The sequence below is a fragment of the Lipotes vexillifer genome, unplaced genomic scaffold, assembly GCF_000442215.2.
Source record: "Lipotes vexillifer unplaced genomic scaffold, Lipotes_vexillifer_v1.1 scaffold944, whole genome shotgun sequence".
Lineage (NCBI taxonomy): Eukaryota > Metazoa > Chordata > Mammalia > Artiodactyla > Lipotidae > Lipotes > Lipotes vexillifer.
In genome coordinates, this window is record NW_006785040.1 from 1699240 (window position 1) to 1724200 (window position 24961).

At 39.1% G+C, this 24961-nt stretch overlaps 1 protein-coding gene across 2 annotated transcripts in view; it reads right to left on the bottom strand.

The window, feature by feature from the left end:
- Window positions 1-24961, bottom strand: part of DPP6 (dipeptidyl peptidase like 6) — an 800631-nt gene that overhangs the window by 299192 nt on the left and 476478 nt on the right. For both annotated transcript variants that reach the window (XM_007457181.1, XM_007457180.1), the window contains exons 4-5: window positions 22623-22717; window positions 1762-1836 (exon numbers count right to left, since the gene is read on the bottom strand). In XM_007457181.1, the coding sequence (XP_007457243.1) occupies window positions 1762-1836; window positions 22623-22717 (170 nt within the window). The remainder of the gene's footprint in view (window positions 1-1761; window positions 1837-22622; window positions 22718-24961) is intronic.

Consider the following 24961-nt stretch of genomic DNA (forward strand, 5'->3'; position numbering starts at 1 on the left):
TAAATGGTTATCGGTGGCAATGGGATCCCAGGGCACAGTTTCCAGAAGAGCATTGGGAGAAAGGAGGAGGATGGTAGAGAATTCTACGATGGACAGAACATAGGGTCCTAGGTTAGATCAACGTAATCCAAATGAGCAGATAGGAGAATCTCTTCTAAAAGATTCTGAAGAACAAATATAAAACTTTGTTTTCAAGTCTTGAGGAGCAGGAAGCTCATTACCAAACAAGGTAACTCATCCCACTGTTGGGATCCTCTCATCATTAAAAGATTCTCTGGTAAGATGACCCGAAATCTGTCTTTTTATGCTTTTCTCACTCAGGTGTTGGTTTTGTCTCCCTGGAGCAACCCAGAACAAATTCATTACCCCATTCCTATGAAAGTCCTTCAAATATCTACTGGGATTTTTCTCTTATTCAGGGGTGGAGGTTACATTTTTGCTAGCTTCCATGGGTGGTGAAAGGAGCTGGAATACTCTGAGCCATGGACATCACGCTTAGAGGTATGTAGGGCTGGGTGTAGGATGTGCAGAGTCCCAAGGCTAAAAGCTGGTTTTCAGTACATTAAGTTCACTGACTTCCCTGATCAGACAGATAAAGCTGACCAGTTGTTCCAAAGGATTCAGGTGGATAAAAAGAAAACTTTTACATAACCGACATTAAAAAAAAACTAGTAAATGGAAAATTTAAGACAGAGAATTAAAAAAAGATCTACTTTTGGAGGAATAACCCTCCAATTGAAATTTTAATTGAGACTGAAATCTCCAAGAAATAATCCAGTTGTCAACAAGTAACTTTTAGAAGAAATTCTAAAATTTCTAGAGTTAGACTTGCATCTCTATGCAAACCCCAGCTTCCTCGTTGGCATGTAACTTGACAAACTGGGCTGTCTCATGCCAGGACAAGAAGATTCTCTCAAACTCACCAAGGAGCTACTCAGCCCTGAATGATGACGCAGGTACCGTTACATCTCACAGAAGCTTCACCAAACTCTAATTAGAACAGTCTCAAGAGAGCTAGAAAGGCAGTGGAATTCTACATTTGATTTGCCAGAGAATAAAGTTCCACTGATGCACATTTCGAAAGCTGCTAATATCTCTTACAAGCTGAACACCTGTTTCACTTACACAGATACAGTACACCCTCTTGCTCATTTAAAGAGCCAAAATGAATTCTAAAATATTAGTTGTTAAAAAAAGAAGTCTGTGAGTTTTAGGCTGCCACTAAAGACCAGGGTGAGATTTTATACAAGATTCTGGTGAAATTTTATGGGAGACTCACATAGAAAGTGCTTACAACAGGGGTTTATATAATGAAAGTGATAGTTCAAGTCTTCTCCAGAATACTGTGATGGCTAGGAGATCACTAACAGCTGATTTTAATTTAGGGAGAACCTGGCATTCACTTTTTGTTCTTAGGATAGAATGTATGGCGTGACTGAGAAGAATGGCAAGGAAAATAATTGCACGGAAGGGTGAAATAAATCTCTATAAAAAGACAACTTCTCACCATCTCACCAAGAAAGTCCTATGAAATAGGCCCTAAGAGTAGGGATTTTTTTTTTTTCTCTGCCAAAAAGATTTTCATACCTTTCCTCTCTCCTAGGTGGCAGTGTGGCATAAAAAGAGACTAAACCAGGACCCCCCCAACTACTACAGGATTCAAAGACCACTAAGAATAGAGATTCAAGGAAAAATATTTAATAAGGTATTAGCCTAAAGAAACATTTTTTTTTTATATAAATAGAAGAGAGTAGTACTCACTGGTTCCACGTTATATGAAAAAAGAGCATATTCTCTATCTGGAGATATTTCGTATCTGACAGCTCTTAACGATTCCTGAAAGAAAAAACAAAGAACAAAGAATTTTAAAGTATTACGTATAACATAACTCAAAACCTTGTAGTGAAACTGTGCCTGTGGCGCCATTTTCAAAGTTTGCTAATAAAATTAGTACAGAGCCAATTTGCTGAAGTCTATTAAAAATGGCTATAACCTTTTTTTGTTAACCGAATAGTGTTCAGTTAATTAATGCTATTTTACATTTTATTTGTAGTTTTTTTCAAATTTCAACAAAACATATTGTATCTGCTGAAACAAATCAGTAGAAATAAACATAAAAACAAATAACCTTTTCACACAAGACTCCCAATCTCTCTGTATCTTTAAACACACTTTCCTTTGCTCATTCTTATACTTAGAAGCTTATATTAAGCAGATCTGTTCCTAAAATAGAATCACATTCCACACATGATTTGGCAACGTGCCTCTTCACCTTCATAGATTCTGACCCACAAGTCAGTGTATAGAGGGCTATCATTTTTTCTTTCAAATTTCTTCAGAGCACACAGGGAATTTTACATAAATGAAATCATCGAAAATGCTGTGTTTCCCTTCAACTTGCCCGTCTTCTCTCATGCACTCCCACTGCTGTACAGACCCTCATACCCACTAGAAAAAGCCGTATATTGTCAACTTGGCGTGTATCACTCTAGAAATGATCATAGGGCCACACGCAAGCATTAGATGTATAACCACAGCTAAAAATGACGTCACCTTACACAACACTCACCTTAGTTTTCCCACATAACAATAACTTAAGGTTTAGCCTAAATTAGTGCTCTTTAAAGCTTGCATACTATTCTATGGTGTGGCTATATCTTCATTCACTCAGTCCTTACTAAAGGGTAGTTACAGAAGGTTCTTGTTATTCATGGTAGTTACATTCTAGAAAGTCTCCACAAATCCTGTTCCTAGGGGAATGCAGAGTTAGGTTCCTGTGAGCCTCTGGTCACAGTGTTTTTGTCAACCAGTCAGTATATAACCTTGTCTTAGGTGTGTTTCTGTTTGAAGACGTCTTACTGAGTATATATTGCTTTCATCAACACAGAACTCATGGCTAACAACACTGTAGCCTGTGCCTGAATGAAGCTCATTAGCACGTCTTTTCTCTGTAAGAAAAACAACATCACAGCCTTCTTGAACTTAGGAACACAAGACAGGCCTTCAGCGTTATTCTTGGGAGCCATTTTAAACAGCATAATCACCAATGAAAAGCACAAAAATGTGAAAAACTTGGCACTACATAGACCACAAAAAGAACACTTGTTTATAGTATGAGGTTTGACACCAGAACACAATGGACGACTTCAATATTCTGCCACTATGCATGTGTCCAAGAATGACTGCAGAAGCACCCTGAGTATTAAGCTGGGGGTCACAAATAAACTTTAGCACAAGGCGAATCTGCAAATATGGAAGCCGCGAATGATGAGGGTCAACTGTGATGTGTTTCCAGTCTGCTGTTATTACACACAATGTTGTAATAAGGGTCCTCATCCATGTATCTTTACTGGTGTGTGTATGACTATTTTAATTATTTTACAGGGTAGATTTCTAAGGGGAGAATTGATGATGTATAAGTTTTTTAAAAATTTAAATAGATATTGCCAAATTTCTTTTCAAAATTGTTCTTGAAATGAACATTCTCACTACGGATGTAGGAATGCACCCTTTCTTCCTTTCCTTGGCAGCAAGAAGTCACTGTGTTTTCTTCCATTTTGACCCTCTGATGGGTGTGAAGTGGTGCCTCACTGATAGCTTTGTTTATTTCACTGCTTATGTTCGATCCCCACTGGAGATGTTTTAGGCAATGTGGATTTTATCTTCAGAGAACTGTCTATCCATATCTCCTTGAAAGTATTTCCTACGCTGAGTTTTCTCCCATTCTCTCTTAAGCTCGCTCCTATCATGTTTTCACCCCACCTCGACCAAGACCCCTCTTCTCAAGGTTACCAGAGGCTCAGTCGCTAAATGTCATGCTAATTCCCCAGCTCTCACCGTACTTGGTGCTACTGACCACTGTCTCCTCCCAAACCCCATCTTCACTTGGCGGCCAGGGTACACCTGGTTTCTCTCTTACTTCCCTTGCCGCTTGTTTTCATGCCCCTCTGCAGGTTCCCTTGGTTCCTCTGACCTCTGAATCCTGGAATATACAACACTCATTATTTGCACCTCTTTACTCTTCCATAAGAAATCACCTCCCAGGTGGTATCATCCAGCCTGGTAGCTAAAAATCCATGCACCTGCTGAGGATTCCGACAGTCAAGTCTCTGTCCAGGTCTCCCAACCTGGTCTGGACTTGACCTCGACCTTCAGACTCGTCTATCTAACTGCCTCCCTGACATCTCTCCACTTGGATATCAAATGGGCACCTCATGTCAACGTGCATAAAACCAAGCCCCTCACATCCTATCCCCTCCCCCTGCAGCTCCTGGCAGCTCCTTGCTCATCTCAGATGTAGCAAAACCCCATTCACTCAGCTGCTCTGGCCCGACTCTTAGCCATCTTTTCTCTTTCTCTCTGTCTTACACACCTGAGATCCAGCTGATCAGAGAACCCTGCTGGTCTACCACCAAAGGACACTCAGAACCCTTCCTTCCCCGCTGCCACCACCCCAGTCTACGGCATGGGCCTTTTTTTCTTGAGCTATTGCAGTGACCTTCCAGCTGCATCTCCAGGTTCTGTCTTTGCCCCACTGCAGTCTGTGCTAGCCACAGGGGCCAGGGCCAGCTTTTAAATATGTAAATCATGATACTGCACCTTGCTTGAAGCCCACCCACACGGCCTCCCATCACACTCACAGTATGAGTCAAAGTTCTGACTGAGCAGTAGCCCTGCCTGGCCAGGGTCCCCATCAGCTCTCTCTCCCATCTCGCCAGTGTCCACACCTTCTCAGAGCGAGCCAGGCACTGCTGTCTCAAGGACGCTGTGTTTGCTCTTCTCTCTGCCTGAAACTCTAGATTTTCACTTCTTTCATCTTTTTTCTCAAAAGTCACCTTTTGTGTGAGGACTTCCATGTCCTTGAACAGCCATTATATCTACAAACTTTAACAGGCTGGCCTCTTATTTTTGATAACTCTCTTTCCTTATTTCCCTAGAATAATAATTATCTAAAATAAAATATATTTTACATTTATTTATTTATTTCCTGTCTCCTTCATTAGAATGTCAGCTCCTTGAAAGGAGGGTTTTCTCCAAAAACAATGTTTAATTTCTCTTGGCCATGTTTTGTAGTTTACAGCACGCAGATCTTGTCCGTATTTTGTTAAAGTTATCCCTAAGTATTTAGTATTATTGATATTTTACACACATATATATATATAAATAAAATACACATGTATATCTTAATTTCAATATCCAGTTGTTTATTGCTTACAGAAATATAACAGGCTCTGGTGCCCTGACCTTATGCTTCGCAACCTTTGCTACATTACATTAATTGTGGGTATTTTTTGGTAGATTCCTTAGAAGTTTCTACATAATCACTCTTTTCCCCTGTGGAGAGTTTTCTCCTTCCTTTTTCCTAACTGGATGCTTTTTGCTTCTTTTTATATCCAATTACACTCCAGGGAACTGCCAGTATGATGCCGTGTAGAAGTCATGAGCGTGGACACCTCACCTTTTCCCGATCTTAGGAAGACGGCATTCACTCTTCACTATCCAGTGTGATATTAGTGGTGCGTTTTTTTTTTTTTTGTAGATGCCTTTAATCAGGTTGAGGATGTTCTTATCTATTTCCAGTTTCCTCAGAGTTTTTTAATAAATGTTGAATGTTATAATGAATGTTGCATTTTCTCAGTTGCTTTTTCTACGTTATTGAGAGATGATGAGGTTGTTTAGCTTTTTAAAATCTGTCAATATGGTAAAAATTACATTGTTTGCTTTTTAAACGTTAAACCAAACTTGCATTCCTGGGATAAACTCTATTTGGCCATGTGGTGTCACCCCTTTTATATATTGCTAGATGCGATTTGCTAACATTGTGTGGAAGATTTCTGAAGCTGTGTTCATGGGGAAAATTGTGGTTTTCTTTTCTGGCAAATGTCTTTGCTTGGTTTTTATTTCAGAGGAGTGCTGCTCCGAGAAATAATTTGGGAAATTATTCCTCCTCTTCTATTTGTTTTATGAGTTTGTGGAGAATCAGTATTATGTTTTCCTTAAATGTTTGCTAGAATTCACCAGTGAAAACATTTGGGCTTTGAATTTTCTGTATGTGGAGGTTTTCAACTATTAATTAGATTTTTTATGTCAACATAGGACTATTCAGATTGCCAGCTGCATCTTCAGTGAACTGTGAATAATTTCTGTCTTTCAAGCATTTATTTGTTTCATGTGCGCTGTCAAATTTATTGATAGAAAGCTGTTCAAAATATTTTCCATTATCCTTGTAATATCTGTAGTGATGGTCTCGCCTCTGTTCCTGATATTGGTTGTTTGGTCCTTTGTCTTCGTTCTTCATCAATTTTATTAATCTTTTCCAAAAAACAGCTTTGAGTATTCTTTAGTTTTTCTATTTTTTTCTGTTTTCTATATGGTTGATTTCTTTTCTTTATTACCTTTCTTTTGTGTACTTTGGTTTACTTTTTCTTTTTTTTCCCCCTAGTTTCTTATGGTGAAAGCTTAGATATAAGCACTTAAAGCTATAAATTTCCCTTTAAGTATACTGCCTAGTTGCATACCGTATATTTTGATATTATGTATTTTTATTTTCATTCATTTCAAACTATTCTCTACTTTCCATTTGATTTCTTCTTTGGCCAATTTTTTATTCAGAAGTATGGTGTTTAATTTCTAATCATCAGGATATTTTCCACATTTTTTTCTTTTGCTATTGGTTTCTAGTTTAATTTTGTGTGTGTCAGAGAACATACTTTGTATAATCTCCAAGCTTTGAAATATATTGAGGCTATTTTGATGGCCCAGACTATGGTCTATCATGGTAGATATTCCATGTGCACTTAGAAAGAATATGTACTCTGCTGTCGAGTGGTGTGATCTACAAATGTCAGGTCAGTTGGTTAATTGTGTTTTCAAGACTTTCTGTATCCTTACTAAGCTTTTTTCTACATGTTCTATCAATTACTAAGAGAGGACTGTTTGAATCACCAACTACAATTGTGAATTTGTCCACTTCTGCTTTTGGTTCAAGCAATTGTTGCTTGAAGAACTGTAGCTCCATTGCTAGTTGAATTACACCTTCATGATTCTCATGTCTTCTCAATGAACTGACTTCTTTATCATTATGAAATCTTTCTTTTTATTTCTGGTAGCATCCCTTGCTCTGCAGTATACTTTGTCTGATATTAGTTTAGCCATTCAAGCTTTACTTTGGTTAGTGTTTGCATAGTATATCTTTTTACAACCATTTAATTTTAACCTATGTCTTTATATTTAAGGTAGATATCATAGATAGCTTATAATTGGGTCTTGCTTTTTAAACCTAATCTTAAAATCCTCTAGGAGTAATAAGGGGAGCTTGTGTACATAATAAACATGGGGATATGAGGAAAATCTGTCCTTTACACTGCAGTTATTTTCCATTCTATATTGGATCAGCTTTCTGCCCCTGTGTGACATGCTTGAGAAAGTTACAACATGTTCCAAGGATTTTAGGTGTGTATGTTGGTGTTTCTTATGTCAATTTTTAGAGTAGGAGAAAAGGTTCAGAAATCTTACATAAGGTTACATAACATTAAGAGGAGCTGGATATATTTCACATTTAAAGAACCCTTTTATAAAAAGATAGATGTATTTTTTTTCAGGACTAGTTAATTCATTTTACCTAAATTTCCATCAAAAGCCTAGCCACACATTGACCATATTTATCATTCCTGGCACCTGTCACTCTATTATGTAGACCCAACTTTTCATCTGGTAAAAGCTTTCTTACTCCAAAGCCTGTCCTTTAAAGTTCTCAGTGTGCAGGTACGTGGCCAATGAATTATCTTAGATTTTATCTCTGAATACTTTATCTTTATTTTTGAAAGGTACTTTTGCTGCATATAGAATTCTAGATTAACAGTTTTATTTTTCTCCCAGTACCTTAAAGGTGTCACTCCACTTTCTTCTGGCTTGCATAGCGTCTGGTGAAGAGTCTGTTGTCACACTTATGTTTGTTCTTCTGTACAAATGTCTCTTTGCTTTGGCTGCCATTAAGGTGTTCTATTTTTCACTGGTTTTCAAAACTTGATTATCATCGTGTAACTTGCTTTGGCGTGGTTTTCTTTATGTTTATTATGGTCAGGGTTTACTGAGTTTTTATACCACATGTGGTAAAAATTCAGTCACTTTTTCTTCAAAAGTGTGTTGTGTCTTTTCTCTCTTCTCTTTCTGGGGCATCAATAACAAGTATCTTACTCCACTTCATATTGTCCAACAAGTCATTGTGACTCTGTTCAGGGTTTTTTTAGGTGTTTTTTTCCTCTCTGTTCTTCATTTTGGATAGTTTGTATTGCTATTAGTGAAAGTTTAATTTACTTTTTCTTTCCGTGGTGTCTAATCAGCTATTAATCTGGAGTTTTAAATTTTTATATTTTATTTTTCATCTCTGGAAATTTTATTTGGGTATTTTACAATCTTCAGTTTCTCTTCACTATACTCATGGTTTGCATTTGGAACATATTTATCTTAGCAGTTTTAATGTGTTTTTCTGCTAATCCCATTATCTCTGTTATTTGTGGGTCTGTTTCTATTGACTGATTTTTCTCATTATGGGTCACATTTTTCTGCCTCTTTGTATATATAGTAATTTAAGAAATAACACCAGATATTTTGAATTTTCTCTTGTTGAATCTTGGATTTTTTTGTGTTCCTTCAAAGAACGTTGGACTTTTTATGACAGGCATTTAATTACTTGTGGACTAATTTAATTCTTTCAGTTTTGTTTTGAAGATGTTTTAAAGGCTGTTCTACAATAACCATGATTTTGGGGCCTAGGTGAGCCTCATTCTTAAGGGGCTGCTCTTCTGGAGTCTCTGCTTAATATCTCATGGCCAGGAGACACTTAAATGATCCCTGGTGATGTATGAGCTCTGGGAATTCTTCCTCTTAAAGTGTCCTATAATTTTGCTCTTTACTTGAAACTTTATTTTGTCCTGCCTTGTGGTGTTTCACGTTTTATAAATAAAGATCAACAGTTAACCAAAGTCTCAAAGGGAACACTATGCAGACTTCTCAATTATCCTTTAGTTAGCTTCCTCCTCTTGGGTTGTCTGTTTCATAAATTGCAGCCATCTTTTTTCCACATGAACTCTGATCTCCTTAACTCAGCAAGACTGAAGGACTTCCGTCTTCCTCCTTGTGCTGAAGTCCAGCGAGAACATTCAGGCAGAAGATCAGCTGGTTGTTTGGTTCATTTAATTTGTTTTCCTTTTCTCAGTGATCACACGCGTGAGCTGCCTGTTTTCCAATGTATGAAAATTGTATTTTTACCCTATATTTTACCCTGTTCTACAGTTGTGTTAGGAGAGTATAAGAATGATCATCTTATACTCTCATAGCCAGGACCAAATGTCGAGAAGAGAATTTTAGTTTGTTTTGTCATATTGTATTCCCAGTGCCTAACAGTGACTGGCACTTAATAGAATCTCTGTAAATATTTGCTGAATAAATGAATGACTATCTCCTCAGTTGTTATAAGAGTGGCAATAATGTTACTGGTACAAAGATAACACCAAGAGAAACCAGCAAAGAGTGCAACTTTCTACACTTGAAAACCATCATAGGTCACATCTCTTGATGGAGGGTCAGCTGCCAGTGATACTACTTGGGACAGATAGAATTTCATTAGGTTGTTTGAGAAGCTTATCACTGCCATTCTTAGGTAGAGTTTCACTCATTTTCGACAATCTCAGTCCCCATGGCCCCTGGGTGTGAAAATTATAGGCTGTATGTCTACCTTTTCACCAGGTGCAAATACTGGATGCAAAACTCACTTAGCACATTTCCTAAACATTTGCACCAAGACTATGAATCAAAGATACATTTTCCCAAGCAAAGTAGGCTTTGGTTTCAGGTTTGTCTGAGGGATGTTCCTGCAATGTTTTGTCTATTTTAGATTATTTGTCTTTTTCTGATCAATTTGAAAGAGCTCCTTGTAGACTGTAGATATTAGCCTTTTATTTGTTACCTGGATTGCAAATATTGTCCATTATTTTTCCACCAATTCTGCCTTTAAAAATTTTGAAACTTAAAACTCTTTTATGGTAAGTTAAATATGGCTATCTTTTTTATAGCTTCTGGATTTCCCATCTTAAAAATTTTCTCTCTTTTGTACTAAACCAAATGATAGATTCTTTTCAACATTTATATCTTTAATACAATTGGAAATTAATTTTGTATGCCTGTGAAATGAGACATTATTTCCTTGTAGATAAAGAGTTAAGTTATGCTCATATTGTTTTCTAATTATGTGATCATCTCCCCCAATGATTTTTATATATCAAATACCCTTTATATTGAAACCCACTTCTGAATTATTTGGTCTTTTACTGCTCTCTAGGCTATTCCTATGCAAAATTTTATGGTTTTAAGCTTATACTTTGGGGTCAAAGAGCCTGTGAGTCACACTCTGCTTGGAACATTTACTATGTGAAATTTAGAACATTTCTTAGCTTCTCTGTGCCTCTGTAAAATGGAGATAATATCATGGTTGATGTGAAATTCAATGACATAATTACAATGCCTGGTGCTATCAGCTATTATTAGTAGTATTAGTTATTACTGTGATTGAGTTGAGTACAATGTGTTTATTATGTGTTTTAATATCAGGTAAAGGAGTACATGTTACCATATATTTTGAAACTTTCTGTGGCTACATTCAGGTGTTTATTCTCATATATGTCAATTAAAATATTTTATCAAATGTTCAACACTAATTTTTTTCAAAGTTCTAATTAGGATTATGTTAAAGTTTTATATCAATCTTAAGAGAATTAACGTTTTAAATACTATATTCTCACCTAAGATTACACTGTATCTTTAATATTTTTTTCCAAATCGTCAACAAGATTTTATAGTTTGCTTATTCTTTTATGCTGTTCTTAGATTTATTCTAGGTCTTTTTATAGTTTTTGTTCTTATTGTGAATGGAGTATTTTCTCCATTTCTACTTCTAGATACTTATGTTAATGAAGAGAGAAGACATTGATTTATTTATGTATTTTTGTATTTAGCCATATTAATAAATTTTCTTATTAACTGCAGTAGTTTTTAAAAACTAATCTCTGTTAGGTTTCTAATTGGCTCGTGACAAATAGTCTTCACCATATTTAAGCAGTTTTTATTCTTATCTTACCTGGAATTTTTATTAGGAGTGGTTGATAAACTTTTACCAGATGGCTTTTCAGCATCTTGTGATATAATCATAAGTATTTTTCTGTTATTTTGCAGTTGTAATTAATTTTGTTGATTGATTTCATGACATCATAGTCATGATTAGACCTTACTTGTTCAGAGTACATTATGATTTTGATACATGACTTAATTCTACTTGCCAATATTTTATTTACAGTTTTTGCATTTATGCTCACTAGTGAGATTGGTGTATAGTTTACATTTTGCATTATTTAGGGCTACTTAGTTATCAATAACACAATTTTTTAGTAACATTATTCTGACTTTAAAAAATATTGGCCTACATATGAGGATTCCATATATATATATATATATATACACACACACACACACACACACACACACACATATATGTAAAACTATACGCCTGTTTCTGGTGAGATGCATATCTAAATGGTTGTGTCTTGTTTTCTGGTACTACATAAATATGTATGTGATTAGGATTGCAGAGAAAGAAAGGTGGCCATTGGTGGGAAAGAGAGAGAGAAAATGATAGAATCCTCCAAATTATCAAGTAATAGAAAGTAAATGAAGAGTACAAAGCATCAATATATCCGTAGGCTGTTTTGTGAAAACAGTCTCCTCGTTAAGGGAAAAAAAACTAATAATTAGTATCATTACTAATTACAAGATTAGTAATGATAAAACAAAAGCCAAACACTGACAAGATTAAGTGATTTCTAAGAGGACACTTCGTGCAACTCTAGGGGAACGGACAACTGTAATCTCACCCTCCCTAGTCAATAAGGAAGAGGGGAACTTGTGGACAAGGTAGCACAGCCTGCACCTGGGCCCCTAATTCACCTAAAAATCATTTCATTTGGAATCAGACAGCCCCAGGTGCCACTCCCAGCACTGCTTGTGAGAGCCAGAGAAAATCGGAACGTGCAGTCGCTATAGAACAGGAGAAAGGAGGATGAATGCTCAACCACTGAGAAAAGCCTCCAGACGGTTTCACAAGCTGAATTCTTTCTAACCTTGAAAATGGATCATTCTGTGCACTCAGGGGCATCAGCATTTTTGCATTAGGCTAAGCTGACACACTATTTTGCATCTGTAATCTTTATTTTAGGCAACATGCAGCAGCCTCCAGGAGCAATCTTGTGGTATGCGATGGTGGACCACAGGTATGAACACACCTCTGAAGCTGGGCACCCTTCTCAGCCGTGGGATGCTGGCCTCAGTTCCCTCTGGAGCCCTGTGGGCACAAAGGCTGCAGCTGGATACTTTACGCAATTTAGAAATAATTTTGTTTGGAATTAGGCAAAGCTGAGTTCAGTTCTCAGGACTCCCAGCTCCCAGCTACGAGAAAAAGTTATTTTAACTTCCATACACTTCAGCTTTCTCATCTACAAAGCAAAAGTAACAAAGTACTGCTGCTCACAGGATTCCTAAGGATTTCAATTAAATAAGATGATATATATACAGTGCTTAGGATAATTCTGGTTGCATTGTAAGCACTCAAATATCAATTATTAGTTGCTTTATCCTGCATAAACCGTGCAGCATCCTCTTCCTCAAAGTGTCCCTGGTTTTCCACTCCACCACGCCTTACTTCTCCTGACTTCGTGCCTCTGAGATTGCCACTCTTCCCATTAACAGGGGTCAAAACCCCCAGACCACACAGACCACTGCTGCAGTCTCACTCGCCTGCACACAAAATGTCGCCATTTGTTCTCAATTCTACCTCCACACTCAGACTTGCACCCATTCCACTCCCCGCTTCCCTGCCTTCATTCAGGGCCTCATTCCTCTCCACCTGGACCTGAAACAGCCCCTGGGGGCCCCTTGCCTAGAATCATTCTCTTCTCCAAATCCCCTTTCATACTGGTCTGGAGTTACTTTCCTAAAACACACACTTGTCCTCGAAAAACCCATCCACTCCAATTTCCTACAGAGTAAAGACGAGCCCGCTAAGAACAGTACTCGATGACTTGCTCTTTTTCCTGGGCCTTTAAGCCCCAGCCTTCCGAGCCCCTCCCAGTCAAGCTACACCAGGTCAAGACAACTCGCTGCCTGGTCTACCCACGAACTTTTGTTACTCCGCCTGTTCACACTGCCAGGGTGCCATTTCCCACTTGTCTCCAGACTGCATTCGCCTTCCAGGGGCAGCGGGAACGCTCCCTATTCACACCCTCAACTATTGTCGACACCAATACCCTTCTCTCCTTCCTCACCTTGTTCCCATCCCATACGGGACCTCAACTCAGAATATATTCCATTCATTTAGATCTTCTGACTTCCTTTAGACCTGGGCTGAAAGCTTCCCAGGAGTAAACATTATGGTTTACAAATCCTGTATCCACCCACCCATCTCGTGCAGCCCAGGGCCTTGCTCAGAGAAGACTCTCCCTTAATGTCAAATGATGAGATGCAGGTGTGACAGCACAGTGGCATCAGGCCACCGCTCACCTAAAGAGAACAGCATGTTTGGGGCCAGAAAGATCAAGCTGCTACTTTATTTCTTTTCAGGTCTCTTAAAGACATAAGTATAAGATATGCTACTCATGTACTTTAAAAATTAAAAACATGGGGGAGGGAAGGATTGGGAGTTTGGGATTAGCTGATGCAAACTAGTATATATAGGATGGATAAACAACAGGGTCCTACTGTGTAGCACAGGGAACTATATTCAACATCCTGTGATAAGCCATGATGGAAAAGAATATGAAAAAGAATATATATATGTGTAACTGAATCACTCTGCTGTACAGCAGAAACTGACACAACATTGTAAATCAACTATATTTTAATAAAAATTGTTTTAAGATACAAAAAAGAAAATAATCATTTGAAAATGATTTGTCCTACTTACAATTTAAAAAATTAAAAGCAGTAGCCTATGAAATGAAAATGAGAACTAAAATAAGTCAAAGATACTTTTGGGTTTTGTTCTATCTGTCATATGAGAAGCAGGCAAAGAAAGGGGAGAAAGAGGGGCAAGAGTACAAGAAAAAAGTCAGGAATGAAATGAAGGCGATCGTCTGAGACACAGAGGAAAACAGAGGAACACAGAGGGACACAGAGGACGGGCAGAACCACGCAGACACAGAAACGAATACAGAATACAGAGAGACAGTCTGTACCAAGACTTTCTACAACATTCTCGCAAAAGACGTTGACTTTTTAGGCCACCCTTTTGTTCCTGGACTAAGGGGGTTTGAAACCCTGAGGCCAGTCTGGTCAGAGGCCAGTGCTTGTGGTCAACTATGGGGACAGGCCAGCTGCCACCTGCCCCACCAGCCAGATTTGGATCTGTGAGAGAATTAGGTCTCGCCGCTGCCAGATCTTCCAGTTTTTCAAGAGAAGCCAGAAATCTGGATGTTGAGTTTGTAAAAAACTACTCTGTGGGCCAAATAAAACATTTCAATGGGCACCACTGGTGCCAGTGCTTACCCTCTGAATTATGGACAAAAACAAGGCTATTCCTCCTTCCTCGCTCTAACCTGGGTGCCAAGTACAGTCAGCCTGGGGTGGAAATGCTCGCTGGGCATGGCTGGCGCCACCACAGATGCTGTTCTAGCTGTGGGTCTGGCAGCATCAGTTTGGGGAAGAATATGGTTGAGATTAGAAGCACATCTTCCTCTGTTGTTTCTCTCCCGGATTCTGGAATGGCTCTAATCATACTAGTAATTATGTCCCTCCCTGTGAGGAGTCAGAATTCATTAATTTTTAGAGAGTGAGATAAAAATTCAAATTCCACAGGCTAATGATTGTATAAAATCAGAGAGAGAAATTAGAGAAACAAAAAGGCTTTTTATTTAAATGTTAATCTAGTAATTTAAATAAGTAATTAAAACAAGTGGATTAGTAATTAAACAAGTAAAGACGTAAAAAGTGAGAAAACCTGACATGAGCATAATGGCAGGATGCTTTTTTGTAAATTTACTTGTTTTCTCTTCCAAGTGTTTCCAGGAACCACCTACAGCTCTTACATATTCATCAACGGAAGAAGTCTAATGTCTTTGAAATGTAAGGCTGAATTTTTAAAAATCTGATTAAAATTATTGAGTAAACAGCACTGAAACAGTAATTATAGAAATCATCACACTGGAAAATAATACACAAAATGTCACCACCTAACATGACAAGCTACTGTCAGAGTTCAATGTTCACTTCCCAGCCTTTTCAATGAACAAAGATGATGTTTACAGCTGTTAACTGAAGTGTATTAGTATTGTATTCTTCTGTGTCTATTTAGTATAACATCATAAATATTTTTCACATTACTTTATAGCCTTCATAACTATTATTTTAATGGCTACATCATATTTTATTTATTTTTATTTACTTATTTCTTTAGTTTCAGGTATTTTTCACTGTTTTTAAAAACTTTCTAGATAATTTACTTATGAAAAATTCCCTGGAATGAGTCAAAAGACATAAATATTTTTATTAATTTTGAATATATTGCCAAGTTGCTTTCCCAAACACCTGGAACAATTTAAATAATACAGTGAATGACTGTATCCATGGTACCACTCCTTGCTACCGCTGGTATTACCAGTAAAGAGGGTGTAAAAAGGATGAACATCACAGGTAACACAGTGGGCTATACTGAATGGGCCTGCTGGGTCAACAGCTCGTGAAGTGGAGGTCAAGCCTCTGTTGTCTGTGGACCGTCTTGGCTTCCTCATCAAAGAAAAGAAGGGTTTGAATCACATAATCTGCAAAAACTATTTCAGCTTTAAAAACCTGAATCTCAAGCAAAGGCTAACACTTCATCCTCCGGAGAATTTTTGGTGTATTATGTTTTAGACGGATTGGAGATATAACTGTAAGTTTCTGTATGAATTACAGCCCCTGAGAAATCAATGTCATTAAGTCCACTGTAAATGCACTTCTGGGGGCAGCGGGGGAGAGGGAGAGGGGGAGGGAGGGAGAGAAGAGGAAGAAATCAGTGGGGTGGGGTGGCAATTTCTTTTTTTTTTTTTGGCACGCGGGCCTCTCATTGCTGCGGCTTTTCCTGCCGCGGAGCACAGGCTCCGGACGCACAGGCCCAGCGGCCACGGCTCACGGGCCCAGCCGCTCCGCGGCACGCGGGATCCTCCCGGACCGGGTCACGAACCCGTGTCCCCTGCATTGGCAGGCGGACTCCCAACCACTGCGCCACCAGGGAAGCCCGGCAATTTCTTAAAATAAGACAGCAGTGAAGTTTGCCACACTGACTCTTCCTTTCACGAACAATTTCTCAACTGTGCAACGCTGTTTGAAAGCATTTTTCCCACAGTAGAACTTCTTTCAAAATTGGAGTCAATCCTCTCAAATCCTGCAGCTGCTTTATCAACTAAGTTCATGAAATATTCTAAATCCTTTGTTGTCATTTCAATAATCTTCACAGCATCTTCACCAGGAATAGATTCCATCTCAAGAAACCACTTTCTTTGCCCATCAATAAGAAGCAACTCCTTATCTGCTCAAGTTATATCACGAGATTGCAGCATTTTAGTCAACGTCTTCAGGTTCTACTTCTGATTCTAGCTCTCCTGCTGTTTCCACCACATCTGCAGTTACTTCCCCCACTGAAGTCCTAAACCCCTCAAAGTCACCCATGAGGGCTGGAATCAACTACTTCCAAACTCCTGTTAATGCTGAGATGTTGACCTCTTCCCACGAACCACGAATAGTCTTAATGGCATCTAGAATGGTGAGTCCTCTCCAGAAGGTCTTCAAGTGACTTTGCCCAGATCCATCAGAGGAATCACTATCTCTGGCAGCTACAGCCTTAAGAAATGTATTTTCTTAAATAATAAGACTTGAAAGTCAAAATTACTCTTTGATCCATGAGCTGCCAAATGGATGTGTTCACAGGCATGAAAACAACATAAATCTCGTTGTACATCTCCATCAGAGCTCTTGGGTGACCAGGTGCACTGCCAATGAGCAGTAGTATTTTAAAGGGAATCTTCTTTTCTGAGCAGTAGGTGTCAACAGTGGGTTTAAAATATTCAGTAAACCATGTTGTAAACAGATGTGCTGTCATCCAGGCTTTGTTGTTCCATTTATAGAGCACAGGCAGAAGACTTAGCATAATTCTTAAGGACCCTAGGATTTTTGGAATGGTAAATGAGCACTGGCTTCAGCTTAAAGTCACCAGTTGCATTAGCCCCTAACAAGAGAGTCAGCCTGTCCTTTGAAGCTTTGAAGCCAGGCATTGACTTCTCCTCTCCAGCTATGAAAGTCCTAGATGGCATCTTCTTCCAACGTCAGGCTGTTTCACCTGCACTGACAATCTGTTGTTTCGTGCAGCCACCTTCATTCACTACCTTAGCTGGACCTGCTGGATGACCTACCGCCTCTACATCAGCACTTGCTGCTTCATCTTGCACCTTCCTGTCACGGAGATGTGGCTTCTTTCCTCAAACCTCATGAAACATCGTCTGCTAGCTTCAAGGTGTTTTTCTGTAGCTTCACCATCTCTTTCAGCCTTTATAGACTTGAAGAGAGTTAGGGCTTTGCTCTGGATTAGGCTTTGACTTCAGGCCATGTTGTGGCTGGTTTGATGTTCTATCCAGAACACTACAAGTTTCTCCATGCCAGCAATAAGGTTGTTTCGCTTTCTTATCATTCGCAAGTTCACTGTAGGAGCACTTTTAATTTCCTTCAAGAACATCTCCTTTCCATTCACAACTTGGCTAACTGTTTGGAGCAAGAGGCCTAGCCTTCAGCCCGTCAGCTTTCCACACGCCTTCCTCACTCAGCTTCAGCATTTCCAGATTTTGATTTGAAGTGAGAAACATGCGACTCTTCCTTTCACTTGAACACTTAGAGGAACTTTTAGGGTTATTACTTGCCCTAATTTCAATACTGTTGTGTCTCAGGGGACAGAGAGGCCTGAGGAGAGGGAGAGAGACAGGGGCACGACCAGCTGGTGGAGCAGTCAGAACACACACAACATTTTCAATTAAGTTCTCGTCTTGTATGGATGTGCTCCATGGTGCCCCCAAATAATTACAATAGTAACATTAAAAATCACTGATTACAGTTCCCATAACAAATATAATAGTCATGAAAAAGTTTGAAATATTGTGAGAATTGCCAAAATGTGACACAGAGACACACACTGGACAAATGCTGTTGGAAAAATGGCGCCAAAAGACTTATTTGACGTAGGGTTGCCACAAACCTTCAATATGCAAAACAACACAGCATCTGCAAAGCTCAGTAAAATGAGGTCTGCCTGTATGTAATCCACGTGACAGTTAGTTTAGGTTTTACTTTGAGAAATCGGAGAGAATGCCCCTGCCTCACCCTGGGAGGCGGCCCATACTCACCTCCTGCAGGGAAGGAGCTCGAAGTCAAGGGAGGCCCGTTCCCCCTCCCTGCTGCTGACCGGGTCACCCTATGTGCCTGAGCCCTGAGCTGCCCGGGTCCTCCAGTCCACCTGACCATCCTGAGCCACATTGACTTGCACCCACATTCTACGTCTGTCCTCTCACGTCATCCAGACAACGCTTCTGAAGCGCAGGACGGGGTACACGGAGCTTGCACAGCTGCCTGAGGACCTGTCACTGTGGAGCAGAGAGCAGTGCCCGCGGGGAGGAGGGGCGTCAGGGACCACCTCAAACCTCTCACCACACTGACGCTCAGGGAAGCCGCTCACCTCGGTTTTGTGTCTCTTATATCCATTCATAGAATACACAGTTACAGAGCACCCACTATGCACAGGTCACAGTGCCAAGCACCGTGGAAGAGACAAAATTAAATCAGCTAGAACCTGCCTCCAATGAGCCTGACTACTGAGCAGCAGATGTCCGAGCTCATTCAGAGACGATGTGCTTGTGATTTCCTTCCCTGCAGAAACCTAACAGAGCACCTCAAAAATCTGTGGAGACGTGGATGGACCTCGAGACTGTCATACAGAGTTAAGTACATCACAAAGAGATAAACAAATGTCATGTGCTAACGCGTATGTGTGGAATCTACAAGAGTGGTGCGGATGGACCTATCTGCAAAGCAGAAACAGAGACACACAAGTAGAGAACAGACGTATGGGCACCAAAGGGGGAGGGGGGAGGGGATGAATTGGGAGATTGGGATTGACACATACACACTATTGAGACTATGTATAAATGGATAACTAGTGAGAGCCAGCTGTAGAGCACAGGGAACTCTACTCCATGCTCTGTGGCGACCCGGATGTGAGGGAAATCCAGAAGGGACGGGATTATGTGTATGCATATGGCTGGTTCACTTTGCTCTACAGCAGAAACTAGCACAGCACTGGGAAGCAACTATGCCCTAATAAATAAAAACTAAAAAACAAAAACACAGAAGTTGGAAAAGGGACCAAGATATTTTGATAAATCCTTCCTAAAATCAATTATTATTTCACATCAAATATGAGATGCTACCAAATAATAAGGATCTGAGAATATCTCACCATCAAAAAATTAATATAAAAAACAAAAGAATGCAAATAACAGTGTGAACCAGGATGGAATTGCCTTAGAAGGTTAAATGTCTATGTGAACTCACAATTTAAAGTGTTTCTGGTATTCTGAAATATTTCATGATCTGATTTCTACCATTTGGAGGTGTGAGAAGGGATGACTGAATTCCTTTCGGTCAAAGGAAGCTGTCTGGCGGGGCAGGTGAGAACCCTCCAGGTGAGCCCAGCACAGCACAAGCTCTCATTTGCATAATTATCAATGATGTAAAAAGCCCTTGTGCTGGATTGCCTAGTGTTTGCATTCATTTGCCTCCCCTTCCATTGATCCATCCCGGGAAAGAGCCAGTCACGGAAGCCAAGGAGCCAGGAGGATGCTCAAGGCCAGCAGGCTGGAATACCCTGGTGTGACCTTGTGTGTGACGGTCCTTCTCAATGGCTGGGGAAAGAGAACGAGGTCAGAGTTCAGATTGTAGGTTAATATTTTAAACTTCTGCTGACCTGGGCATTCTCTACTTCATGTTCACGTCTCCACTAGTTTCAGGTTGTTTTAAGATCAACCTAAAGGGCTTCCCTGGTGGTGCAGTGGTTGAGAGTCCGCTTGCCGACACACGGGACGCAGGTTCGTGCCCCAGTCCGGGAAGATCCCACATGCCGCGGAGCGGCTGGGCCCGTGAGCCATGGCCGCTGAGCCTGCGCGTCCGGAGCCTGTGCTCCGCAACGGGAGAGGCCACAGCAGTGAGAGGCCCGCGTACCGCAAAAAAAAAAAAGAGATCAACCTAAAGATTACAGGTGGCCTCACAGGTAGCACAGCCCCCCTTCCTCAGCTTCCTTTTATCATTTAAACAATCTCAAAGCTTCCAGGTTTCCAATAAGGAGAGACCACCTAGGGAACCAGCATCGGAAAGGCAGGCGGGCAGAACCAGGCAAGAGCCACTGCCCTGTGTGCCCACTCTCTCCAGCCCACTCATCCTCCGGGGAGCAGAGGGTCCACTGACTCTGATCCCTTCAGAACATCATGCTTCCCCTTCTTAATACTTGCTCATGAAAATACAGAGAGCTGGATCATTCCATCAGCTTTAACTTGCAGATGGAGTAACTGAAGCACAAGTGTAACTGGCTCAAGAGAACTTAAATCCAGAGCTTCTGTGTTCTAAATGATGATGCAGACCCTCAATGACTTTTCCTCTCTTTCCTTCGTCTGAGGTCTGTTTACAGGAGCCTTTACATGCAGCTTTGAGCCAAGAATAAACTGGCATGATCACGAACAGTATCGGTCAGGCTGTACACATTTGGTGCTCAACAAACGTTTCTGAGGTGAGTGAATAAATGACATTTTAAGAAGCAATTTCATCATATAGAAGAAACCTTCCAATTTTCAAGATGAGCTCTTCCTTTTTGCTTTACCTAAGGAGGTTTCTGAAGTCACCTTATTACTTGGCTAAAACAACTTCAGTTAAAATACACGATCTGTCACAAGCTATTGATTGGAGAAAGAGAAGGTTGTTCCTCGTCTTGTGTTTCCTTACTAAGTGCAGCTGTACCGATAGTACCCTACTTTCAGCAAACTGACATCCTCACAGGAAATATCGATAACATCCTGGCATTAACATGTACTTACCCTCAGCAATGGTCTGATCATTTTCTCCTTTCCATTAATATGAGAAAACCATTTCTGCAACTTCAGTATTTTTGAGTTGAATCAGCTTTTCTTACGGGAGTCATTCTACCAAAGATGATTTTTTAATGCAAAAATGCAGGCACATTCATTCTTTCCAGGTCGGGTCCTACTTTGCAGACTACTACTGAATTCAATACCTGTTGTTTTGGGAATTACACCATCATACAACCTTGCTAGGCCTCTCTTACACCAGCAAACAGTCTCTGTAAAGGGCAGGATCCAGCCCATACTAAACCTCAATAAAATGTTTATTCTTAAAGGAAAAGGTATCGCTACACCAAAAAGAAAGGAATAGTATTTAAACAGCAGTGTCATGTTCTTGAGAAGGTAGGGCAGCATTTGTGTGGGACGGGGGATAGGGCAGCGCAAAGATGGAATCATCCTTTCATCCCTTCTTGTCCCTGGGACAAGGCTCCGGGTACCTGCCTGAATCCTCACCCAAGCACTCCGGAAAGCTCACTCACTAACTGGGCTCGGGATCCTTATCTGTAAAACCAGGCAGCTTATTTTTTCTATGGTCTCTAATCCCCAGATCACAGGATTCTATGATTCCTGCGTTTTTGATTCTCATCAGAGGCTTGTTATGATGGTTCTGATTGAGAATTCGTGGCCTGTTTTAATTCTTGCTTTTAACACAGACATGGCCTTAGTTTCTTCCTTTGATTTCCTCCATGTATTGGACAAGAAAATGATCAACTCCCTAAAGGTGAAGATTTATTCCTTCTAAAAATAAGCATGAACATATATGAAAAAAAGAGTTAATTCTCTTTAAATTGATTTCTGGAACATAACTTCAGTCAATTCTTTAATAAATATCATTAACTGTTACATGAACTCCAAATCTTAACGCCATTATCTTTGGGGAAACAGGTTTTCCCAGATGAGGAAGCAGTGGCATTCATAATGACTCAGTACTTGTTCTAAAGCATAAACATCACTTAATGTCATCAGAGTGAGTATAGTTAGTGCCTAAATTAATATTCTCTGTGCACTTGAAGATGCATTTTTAAAAAAATATGAGACCGACCAAGCAGTCCTGAAGTATTCTCTGAATTACTGCAATTGTTCTGTAAATGTGCAAAAGCCTTAGGACTTATCTTTGAATTATATATGATATGCAACACTTGTTTCCAACACCTGCAGAGAAATTTCCCGTATACTCAGAGAAATGGTGATTTCATCTTATTAAATTAGTGTGGTTTCAATTTCACATTATCTGTAGCTGCTCAGCCTGTAGTATTACAAGTTTATTGCTTCTGCTTGGCTATATGAAAAGTTGAAACCTAAAGTCATTTTCTGCTTTATTGACTTGAAGGCGGGAAAACTGCAATTATCCTTGTCATTAAAGAGAGTACTTACAATTTTTTTGCCTTCTATTAACACCGTAGAGGTATTTGTTTCAACATTCTGCAGTATCACACTTCCTTTCTGCTCTCTGTAGATGAATTCTTTATCTACAAGAGAGGAAGTAAAATAGAAACATGAAACATCAAGGAACTCACTAGCTTTTGATGGACACAGGTAAATGAATTGACTAGTTCCAACAAAAGTATATCCTGCATTTCATCAGAAGGTCCTTTAAATATGGTGAAATGGGTCCTTTCAATATGCTCCTCTCCATATAACTGCATGTGAAGCTTCTCTCTGAATCATTTCTCATAGTCTGCACACTGACATATAAAGCACAAGCATATACACACATAAAATCTTTAGAACATTCTAGGCTTTTCTTGGGTAGGACACATAGAGTGGACACAACAGAGCAGATTAAGAAACCCACTACCATAAGGGGCGGAGATAGTTGGTATTAAGGGGACTGATTTCCTATATTGGAAACTCTGGGGTGAAATCTGTATACGTCCACATACGTACCGTATCCTGCAAAATTATTTTCATTTGGTCCACAGCTTCCTTTGCTATTCCTGGAGGAATTGGCAGTTTCACTGTCATGAATATCTTTGGCTCTATACATTGTATCCTCAGTGACACTTGTCCTTTGTAACTCAACCGAGATTTCAAATATCCCCTTAGAAAATTAATGGAGCAATCCCCCTGAACAGTATGCATGTAGGGGTATATATGTAGGCATGTAGGTGTGTAGGGGTGTGTGTGTGTGTGTGTGTGTGTGTGTGTGTGTGTGTGTGGTGTGTACACATACTACAAATGAAAGGGTAAACTTTCTGAAAGGATTGCAGGTGGAGAGACAGGGCACACAATTGGAAGAAGAAATGATAAACTGGGAGATTGGGATTGACAAATACACACTACTACATATTCAATCGATAACTAACAAGGACCTACTGTATAGCACAGGGAACTCTGCTCAATACTCTGTAATGACCTATATGGGGAAAAAACCTAAAAAAGAGTGGATATATGTGTATGTAAAACTGATTCACTTTGCTGTACATCTTAAACTAACACAACATTGTAAAGCAACTGTACTCCAATAAAAATTTTTTAAAAAGAAAATAATACTATCTTTCTGAGTGAAGGGGATGACACTGAGCCAGTCCGAAGGTAAAGAAATTTCACACGATAATCAGTTGATGAACGAAAAACACTGTGCAGACTGGATTAATTCCAATGGTATTATCATTTCTATGCTTTTTAAATTCTACTCCACAGAATTACATTTTTTCTTTCTTATTCCTTTATTCTACTTGCTTTGCCTTTAATATTCTCTTCCTTTTTCTAGTCTGTTAAGATGGAAGTTTAGATCTTTGGTTTGATTTTCCATCCTTTTAATAAAACTATTAAAGCTAAAATTTTTCCTCTATACATGGTATTAGCTACATCTCACAAATTTTGATATGCTGAATTCAGTATTATTCAGTTCAAATTATTTCTAATTTTTCATGAAAAGTCTGCTTGGCCCAATGATTCTTTAGAAAGATGTTTAATTTTCAAATATGTAAAGTTATTCTGGCCCTCTTATTTTTACAGATTTTTAATTTAAATTCACTGGATCAAAGAATATTCTGTACATGATTTTAGTTTTTTAAAACTCATTAAGACATTTTTGTGGCCCAAAATATGGTCTATCCTGGTAAATGTACCATATTCACATTTGATGAAATTATTGATATGGCTGAGTTTGGTCTACAATTTTTTTCGTGGGGCTTTGTTCTCTACTTCTTGTTTCCCTCTTTCTTGTTTCCTGACTTTCATTTTATTTTTTGAATATTTTTTACAGTTTTAATTTCCCTATTTTTAGCTGTATTTCTTTGCCTTTTTTTAGTGGTTGTCCTAGGGATTATAATATGTACTCAACTTTTCAGCATCTATAAAGAGTTAATAATGTATCACTTCTCATGAAATATAGAAACCTGTCCAGTGTTCAGGTCCACATCCAGTCCCATGCTGTGATAACTGTTATGTGTATTACATCGACATACATTATACAGTCCACAAGACAATGTTATAATTATTGTTTATAACAAGAGTATGGTTTATAAAGAAATTAAGAAGAAAAAGTAAAAAAGAAAAATTTGTTCTTTGCATTTACCCACTATTTACCATTACTGATGCTTTTTGTTCTTTATCAAAAATATGAGTTTCCATCAGATGATCATTTTCCTACTTCATAAAGAACTTTCTTTAGGATTTCTGATTATATGAATCTGCTGGCAACCAATTCTTTTAACTTTGTTTTATCTGAAAGCCTTTTCCTTTAACCTTCATTCTTTTTTTTTTTT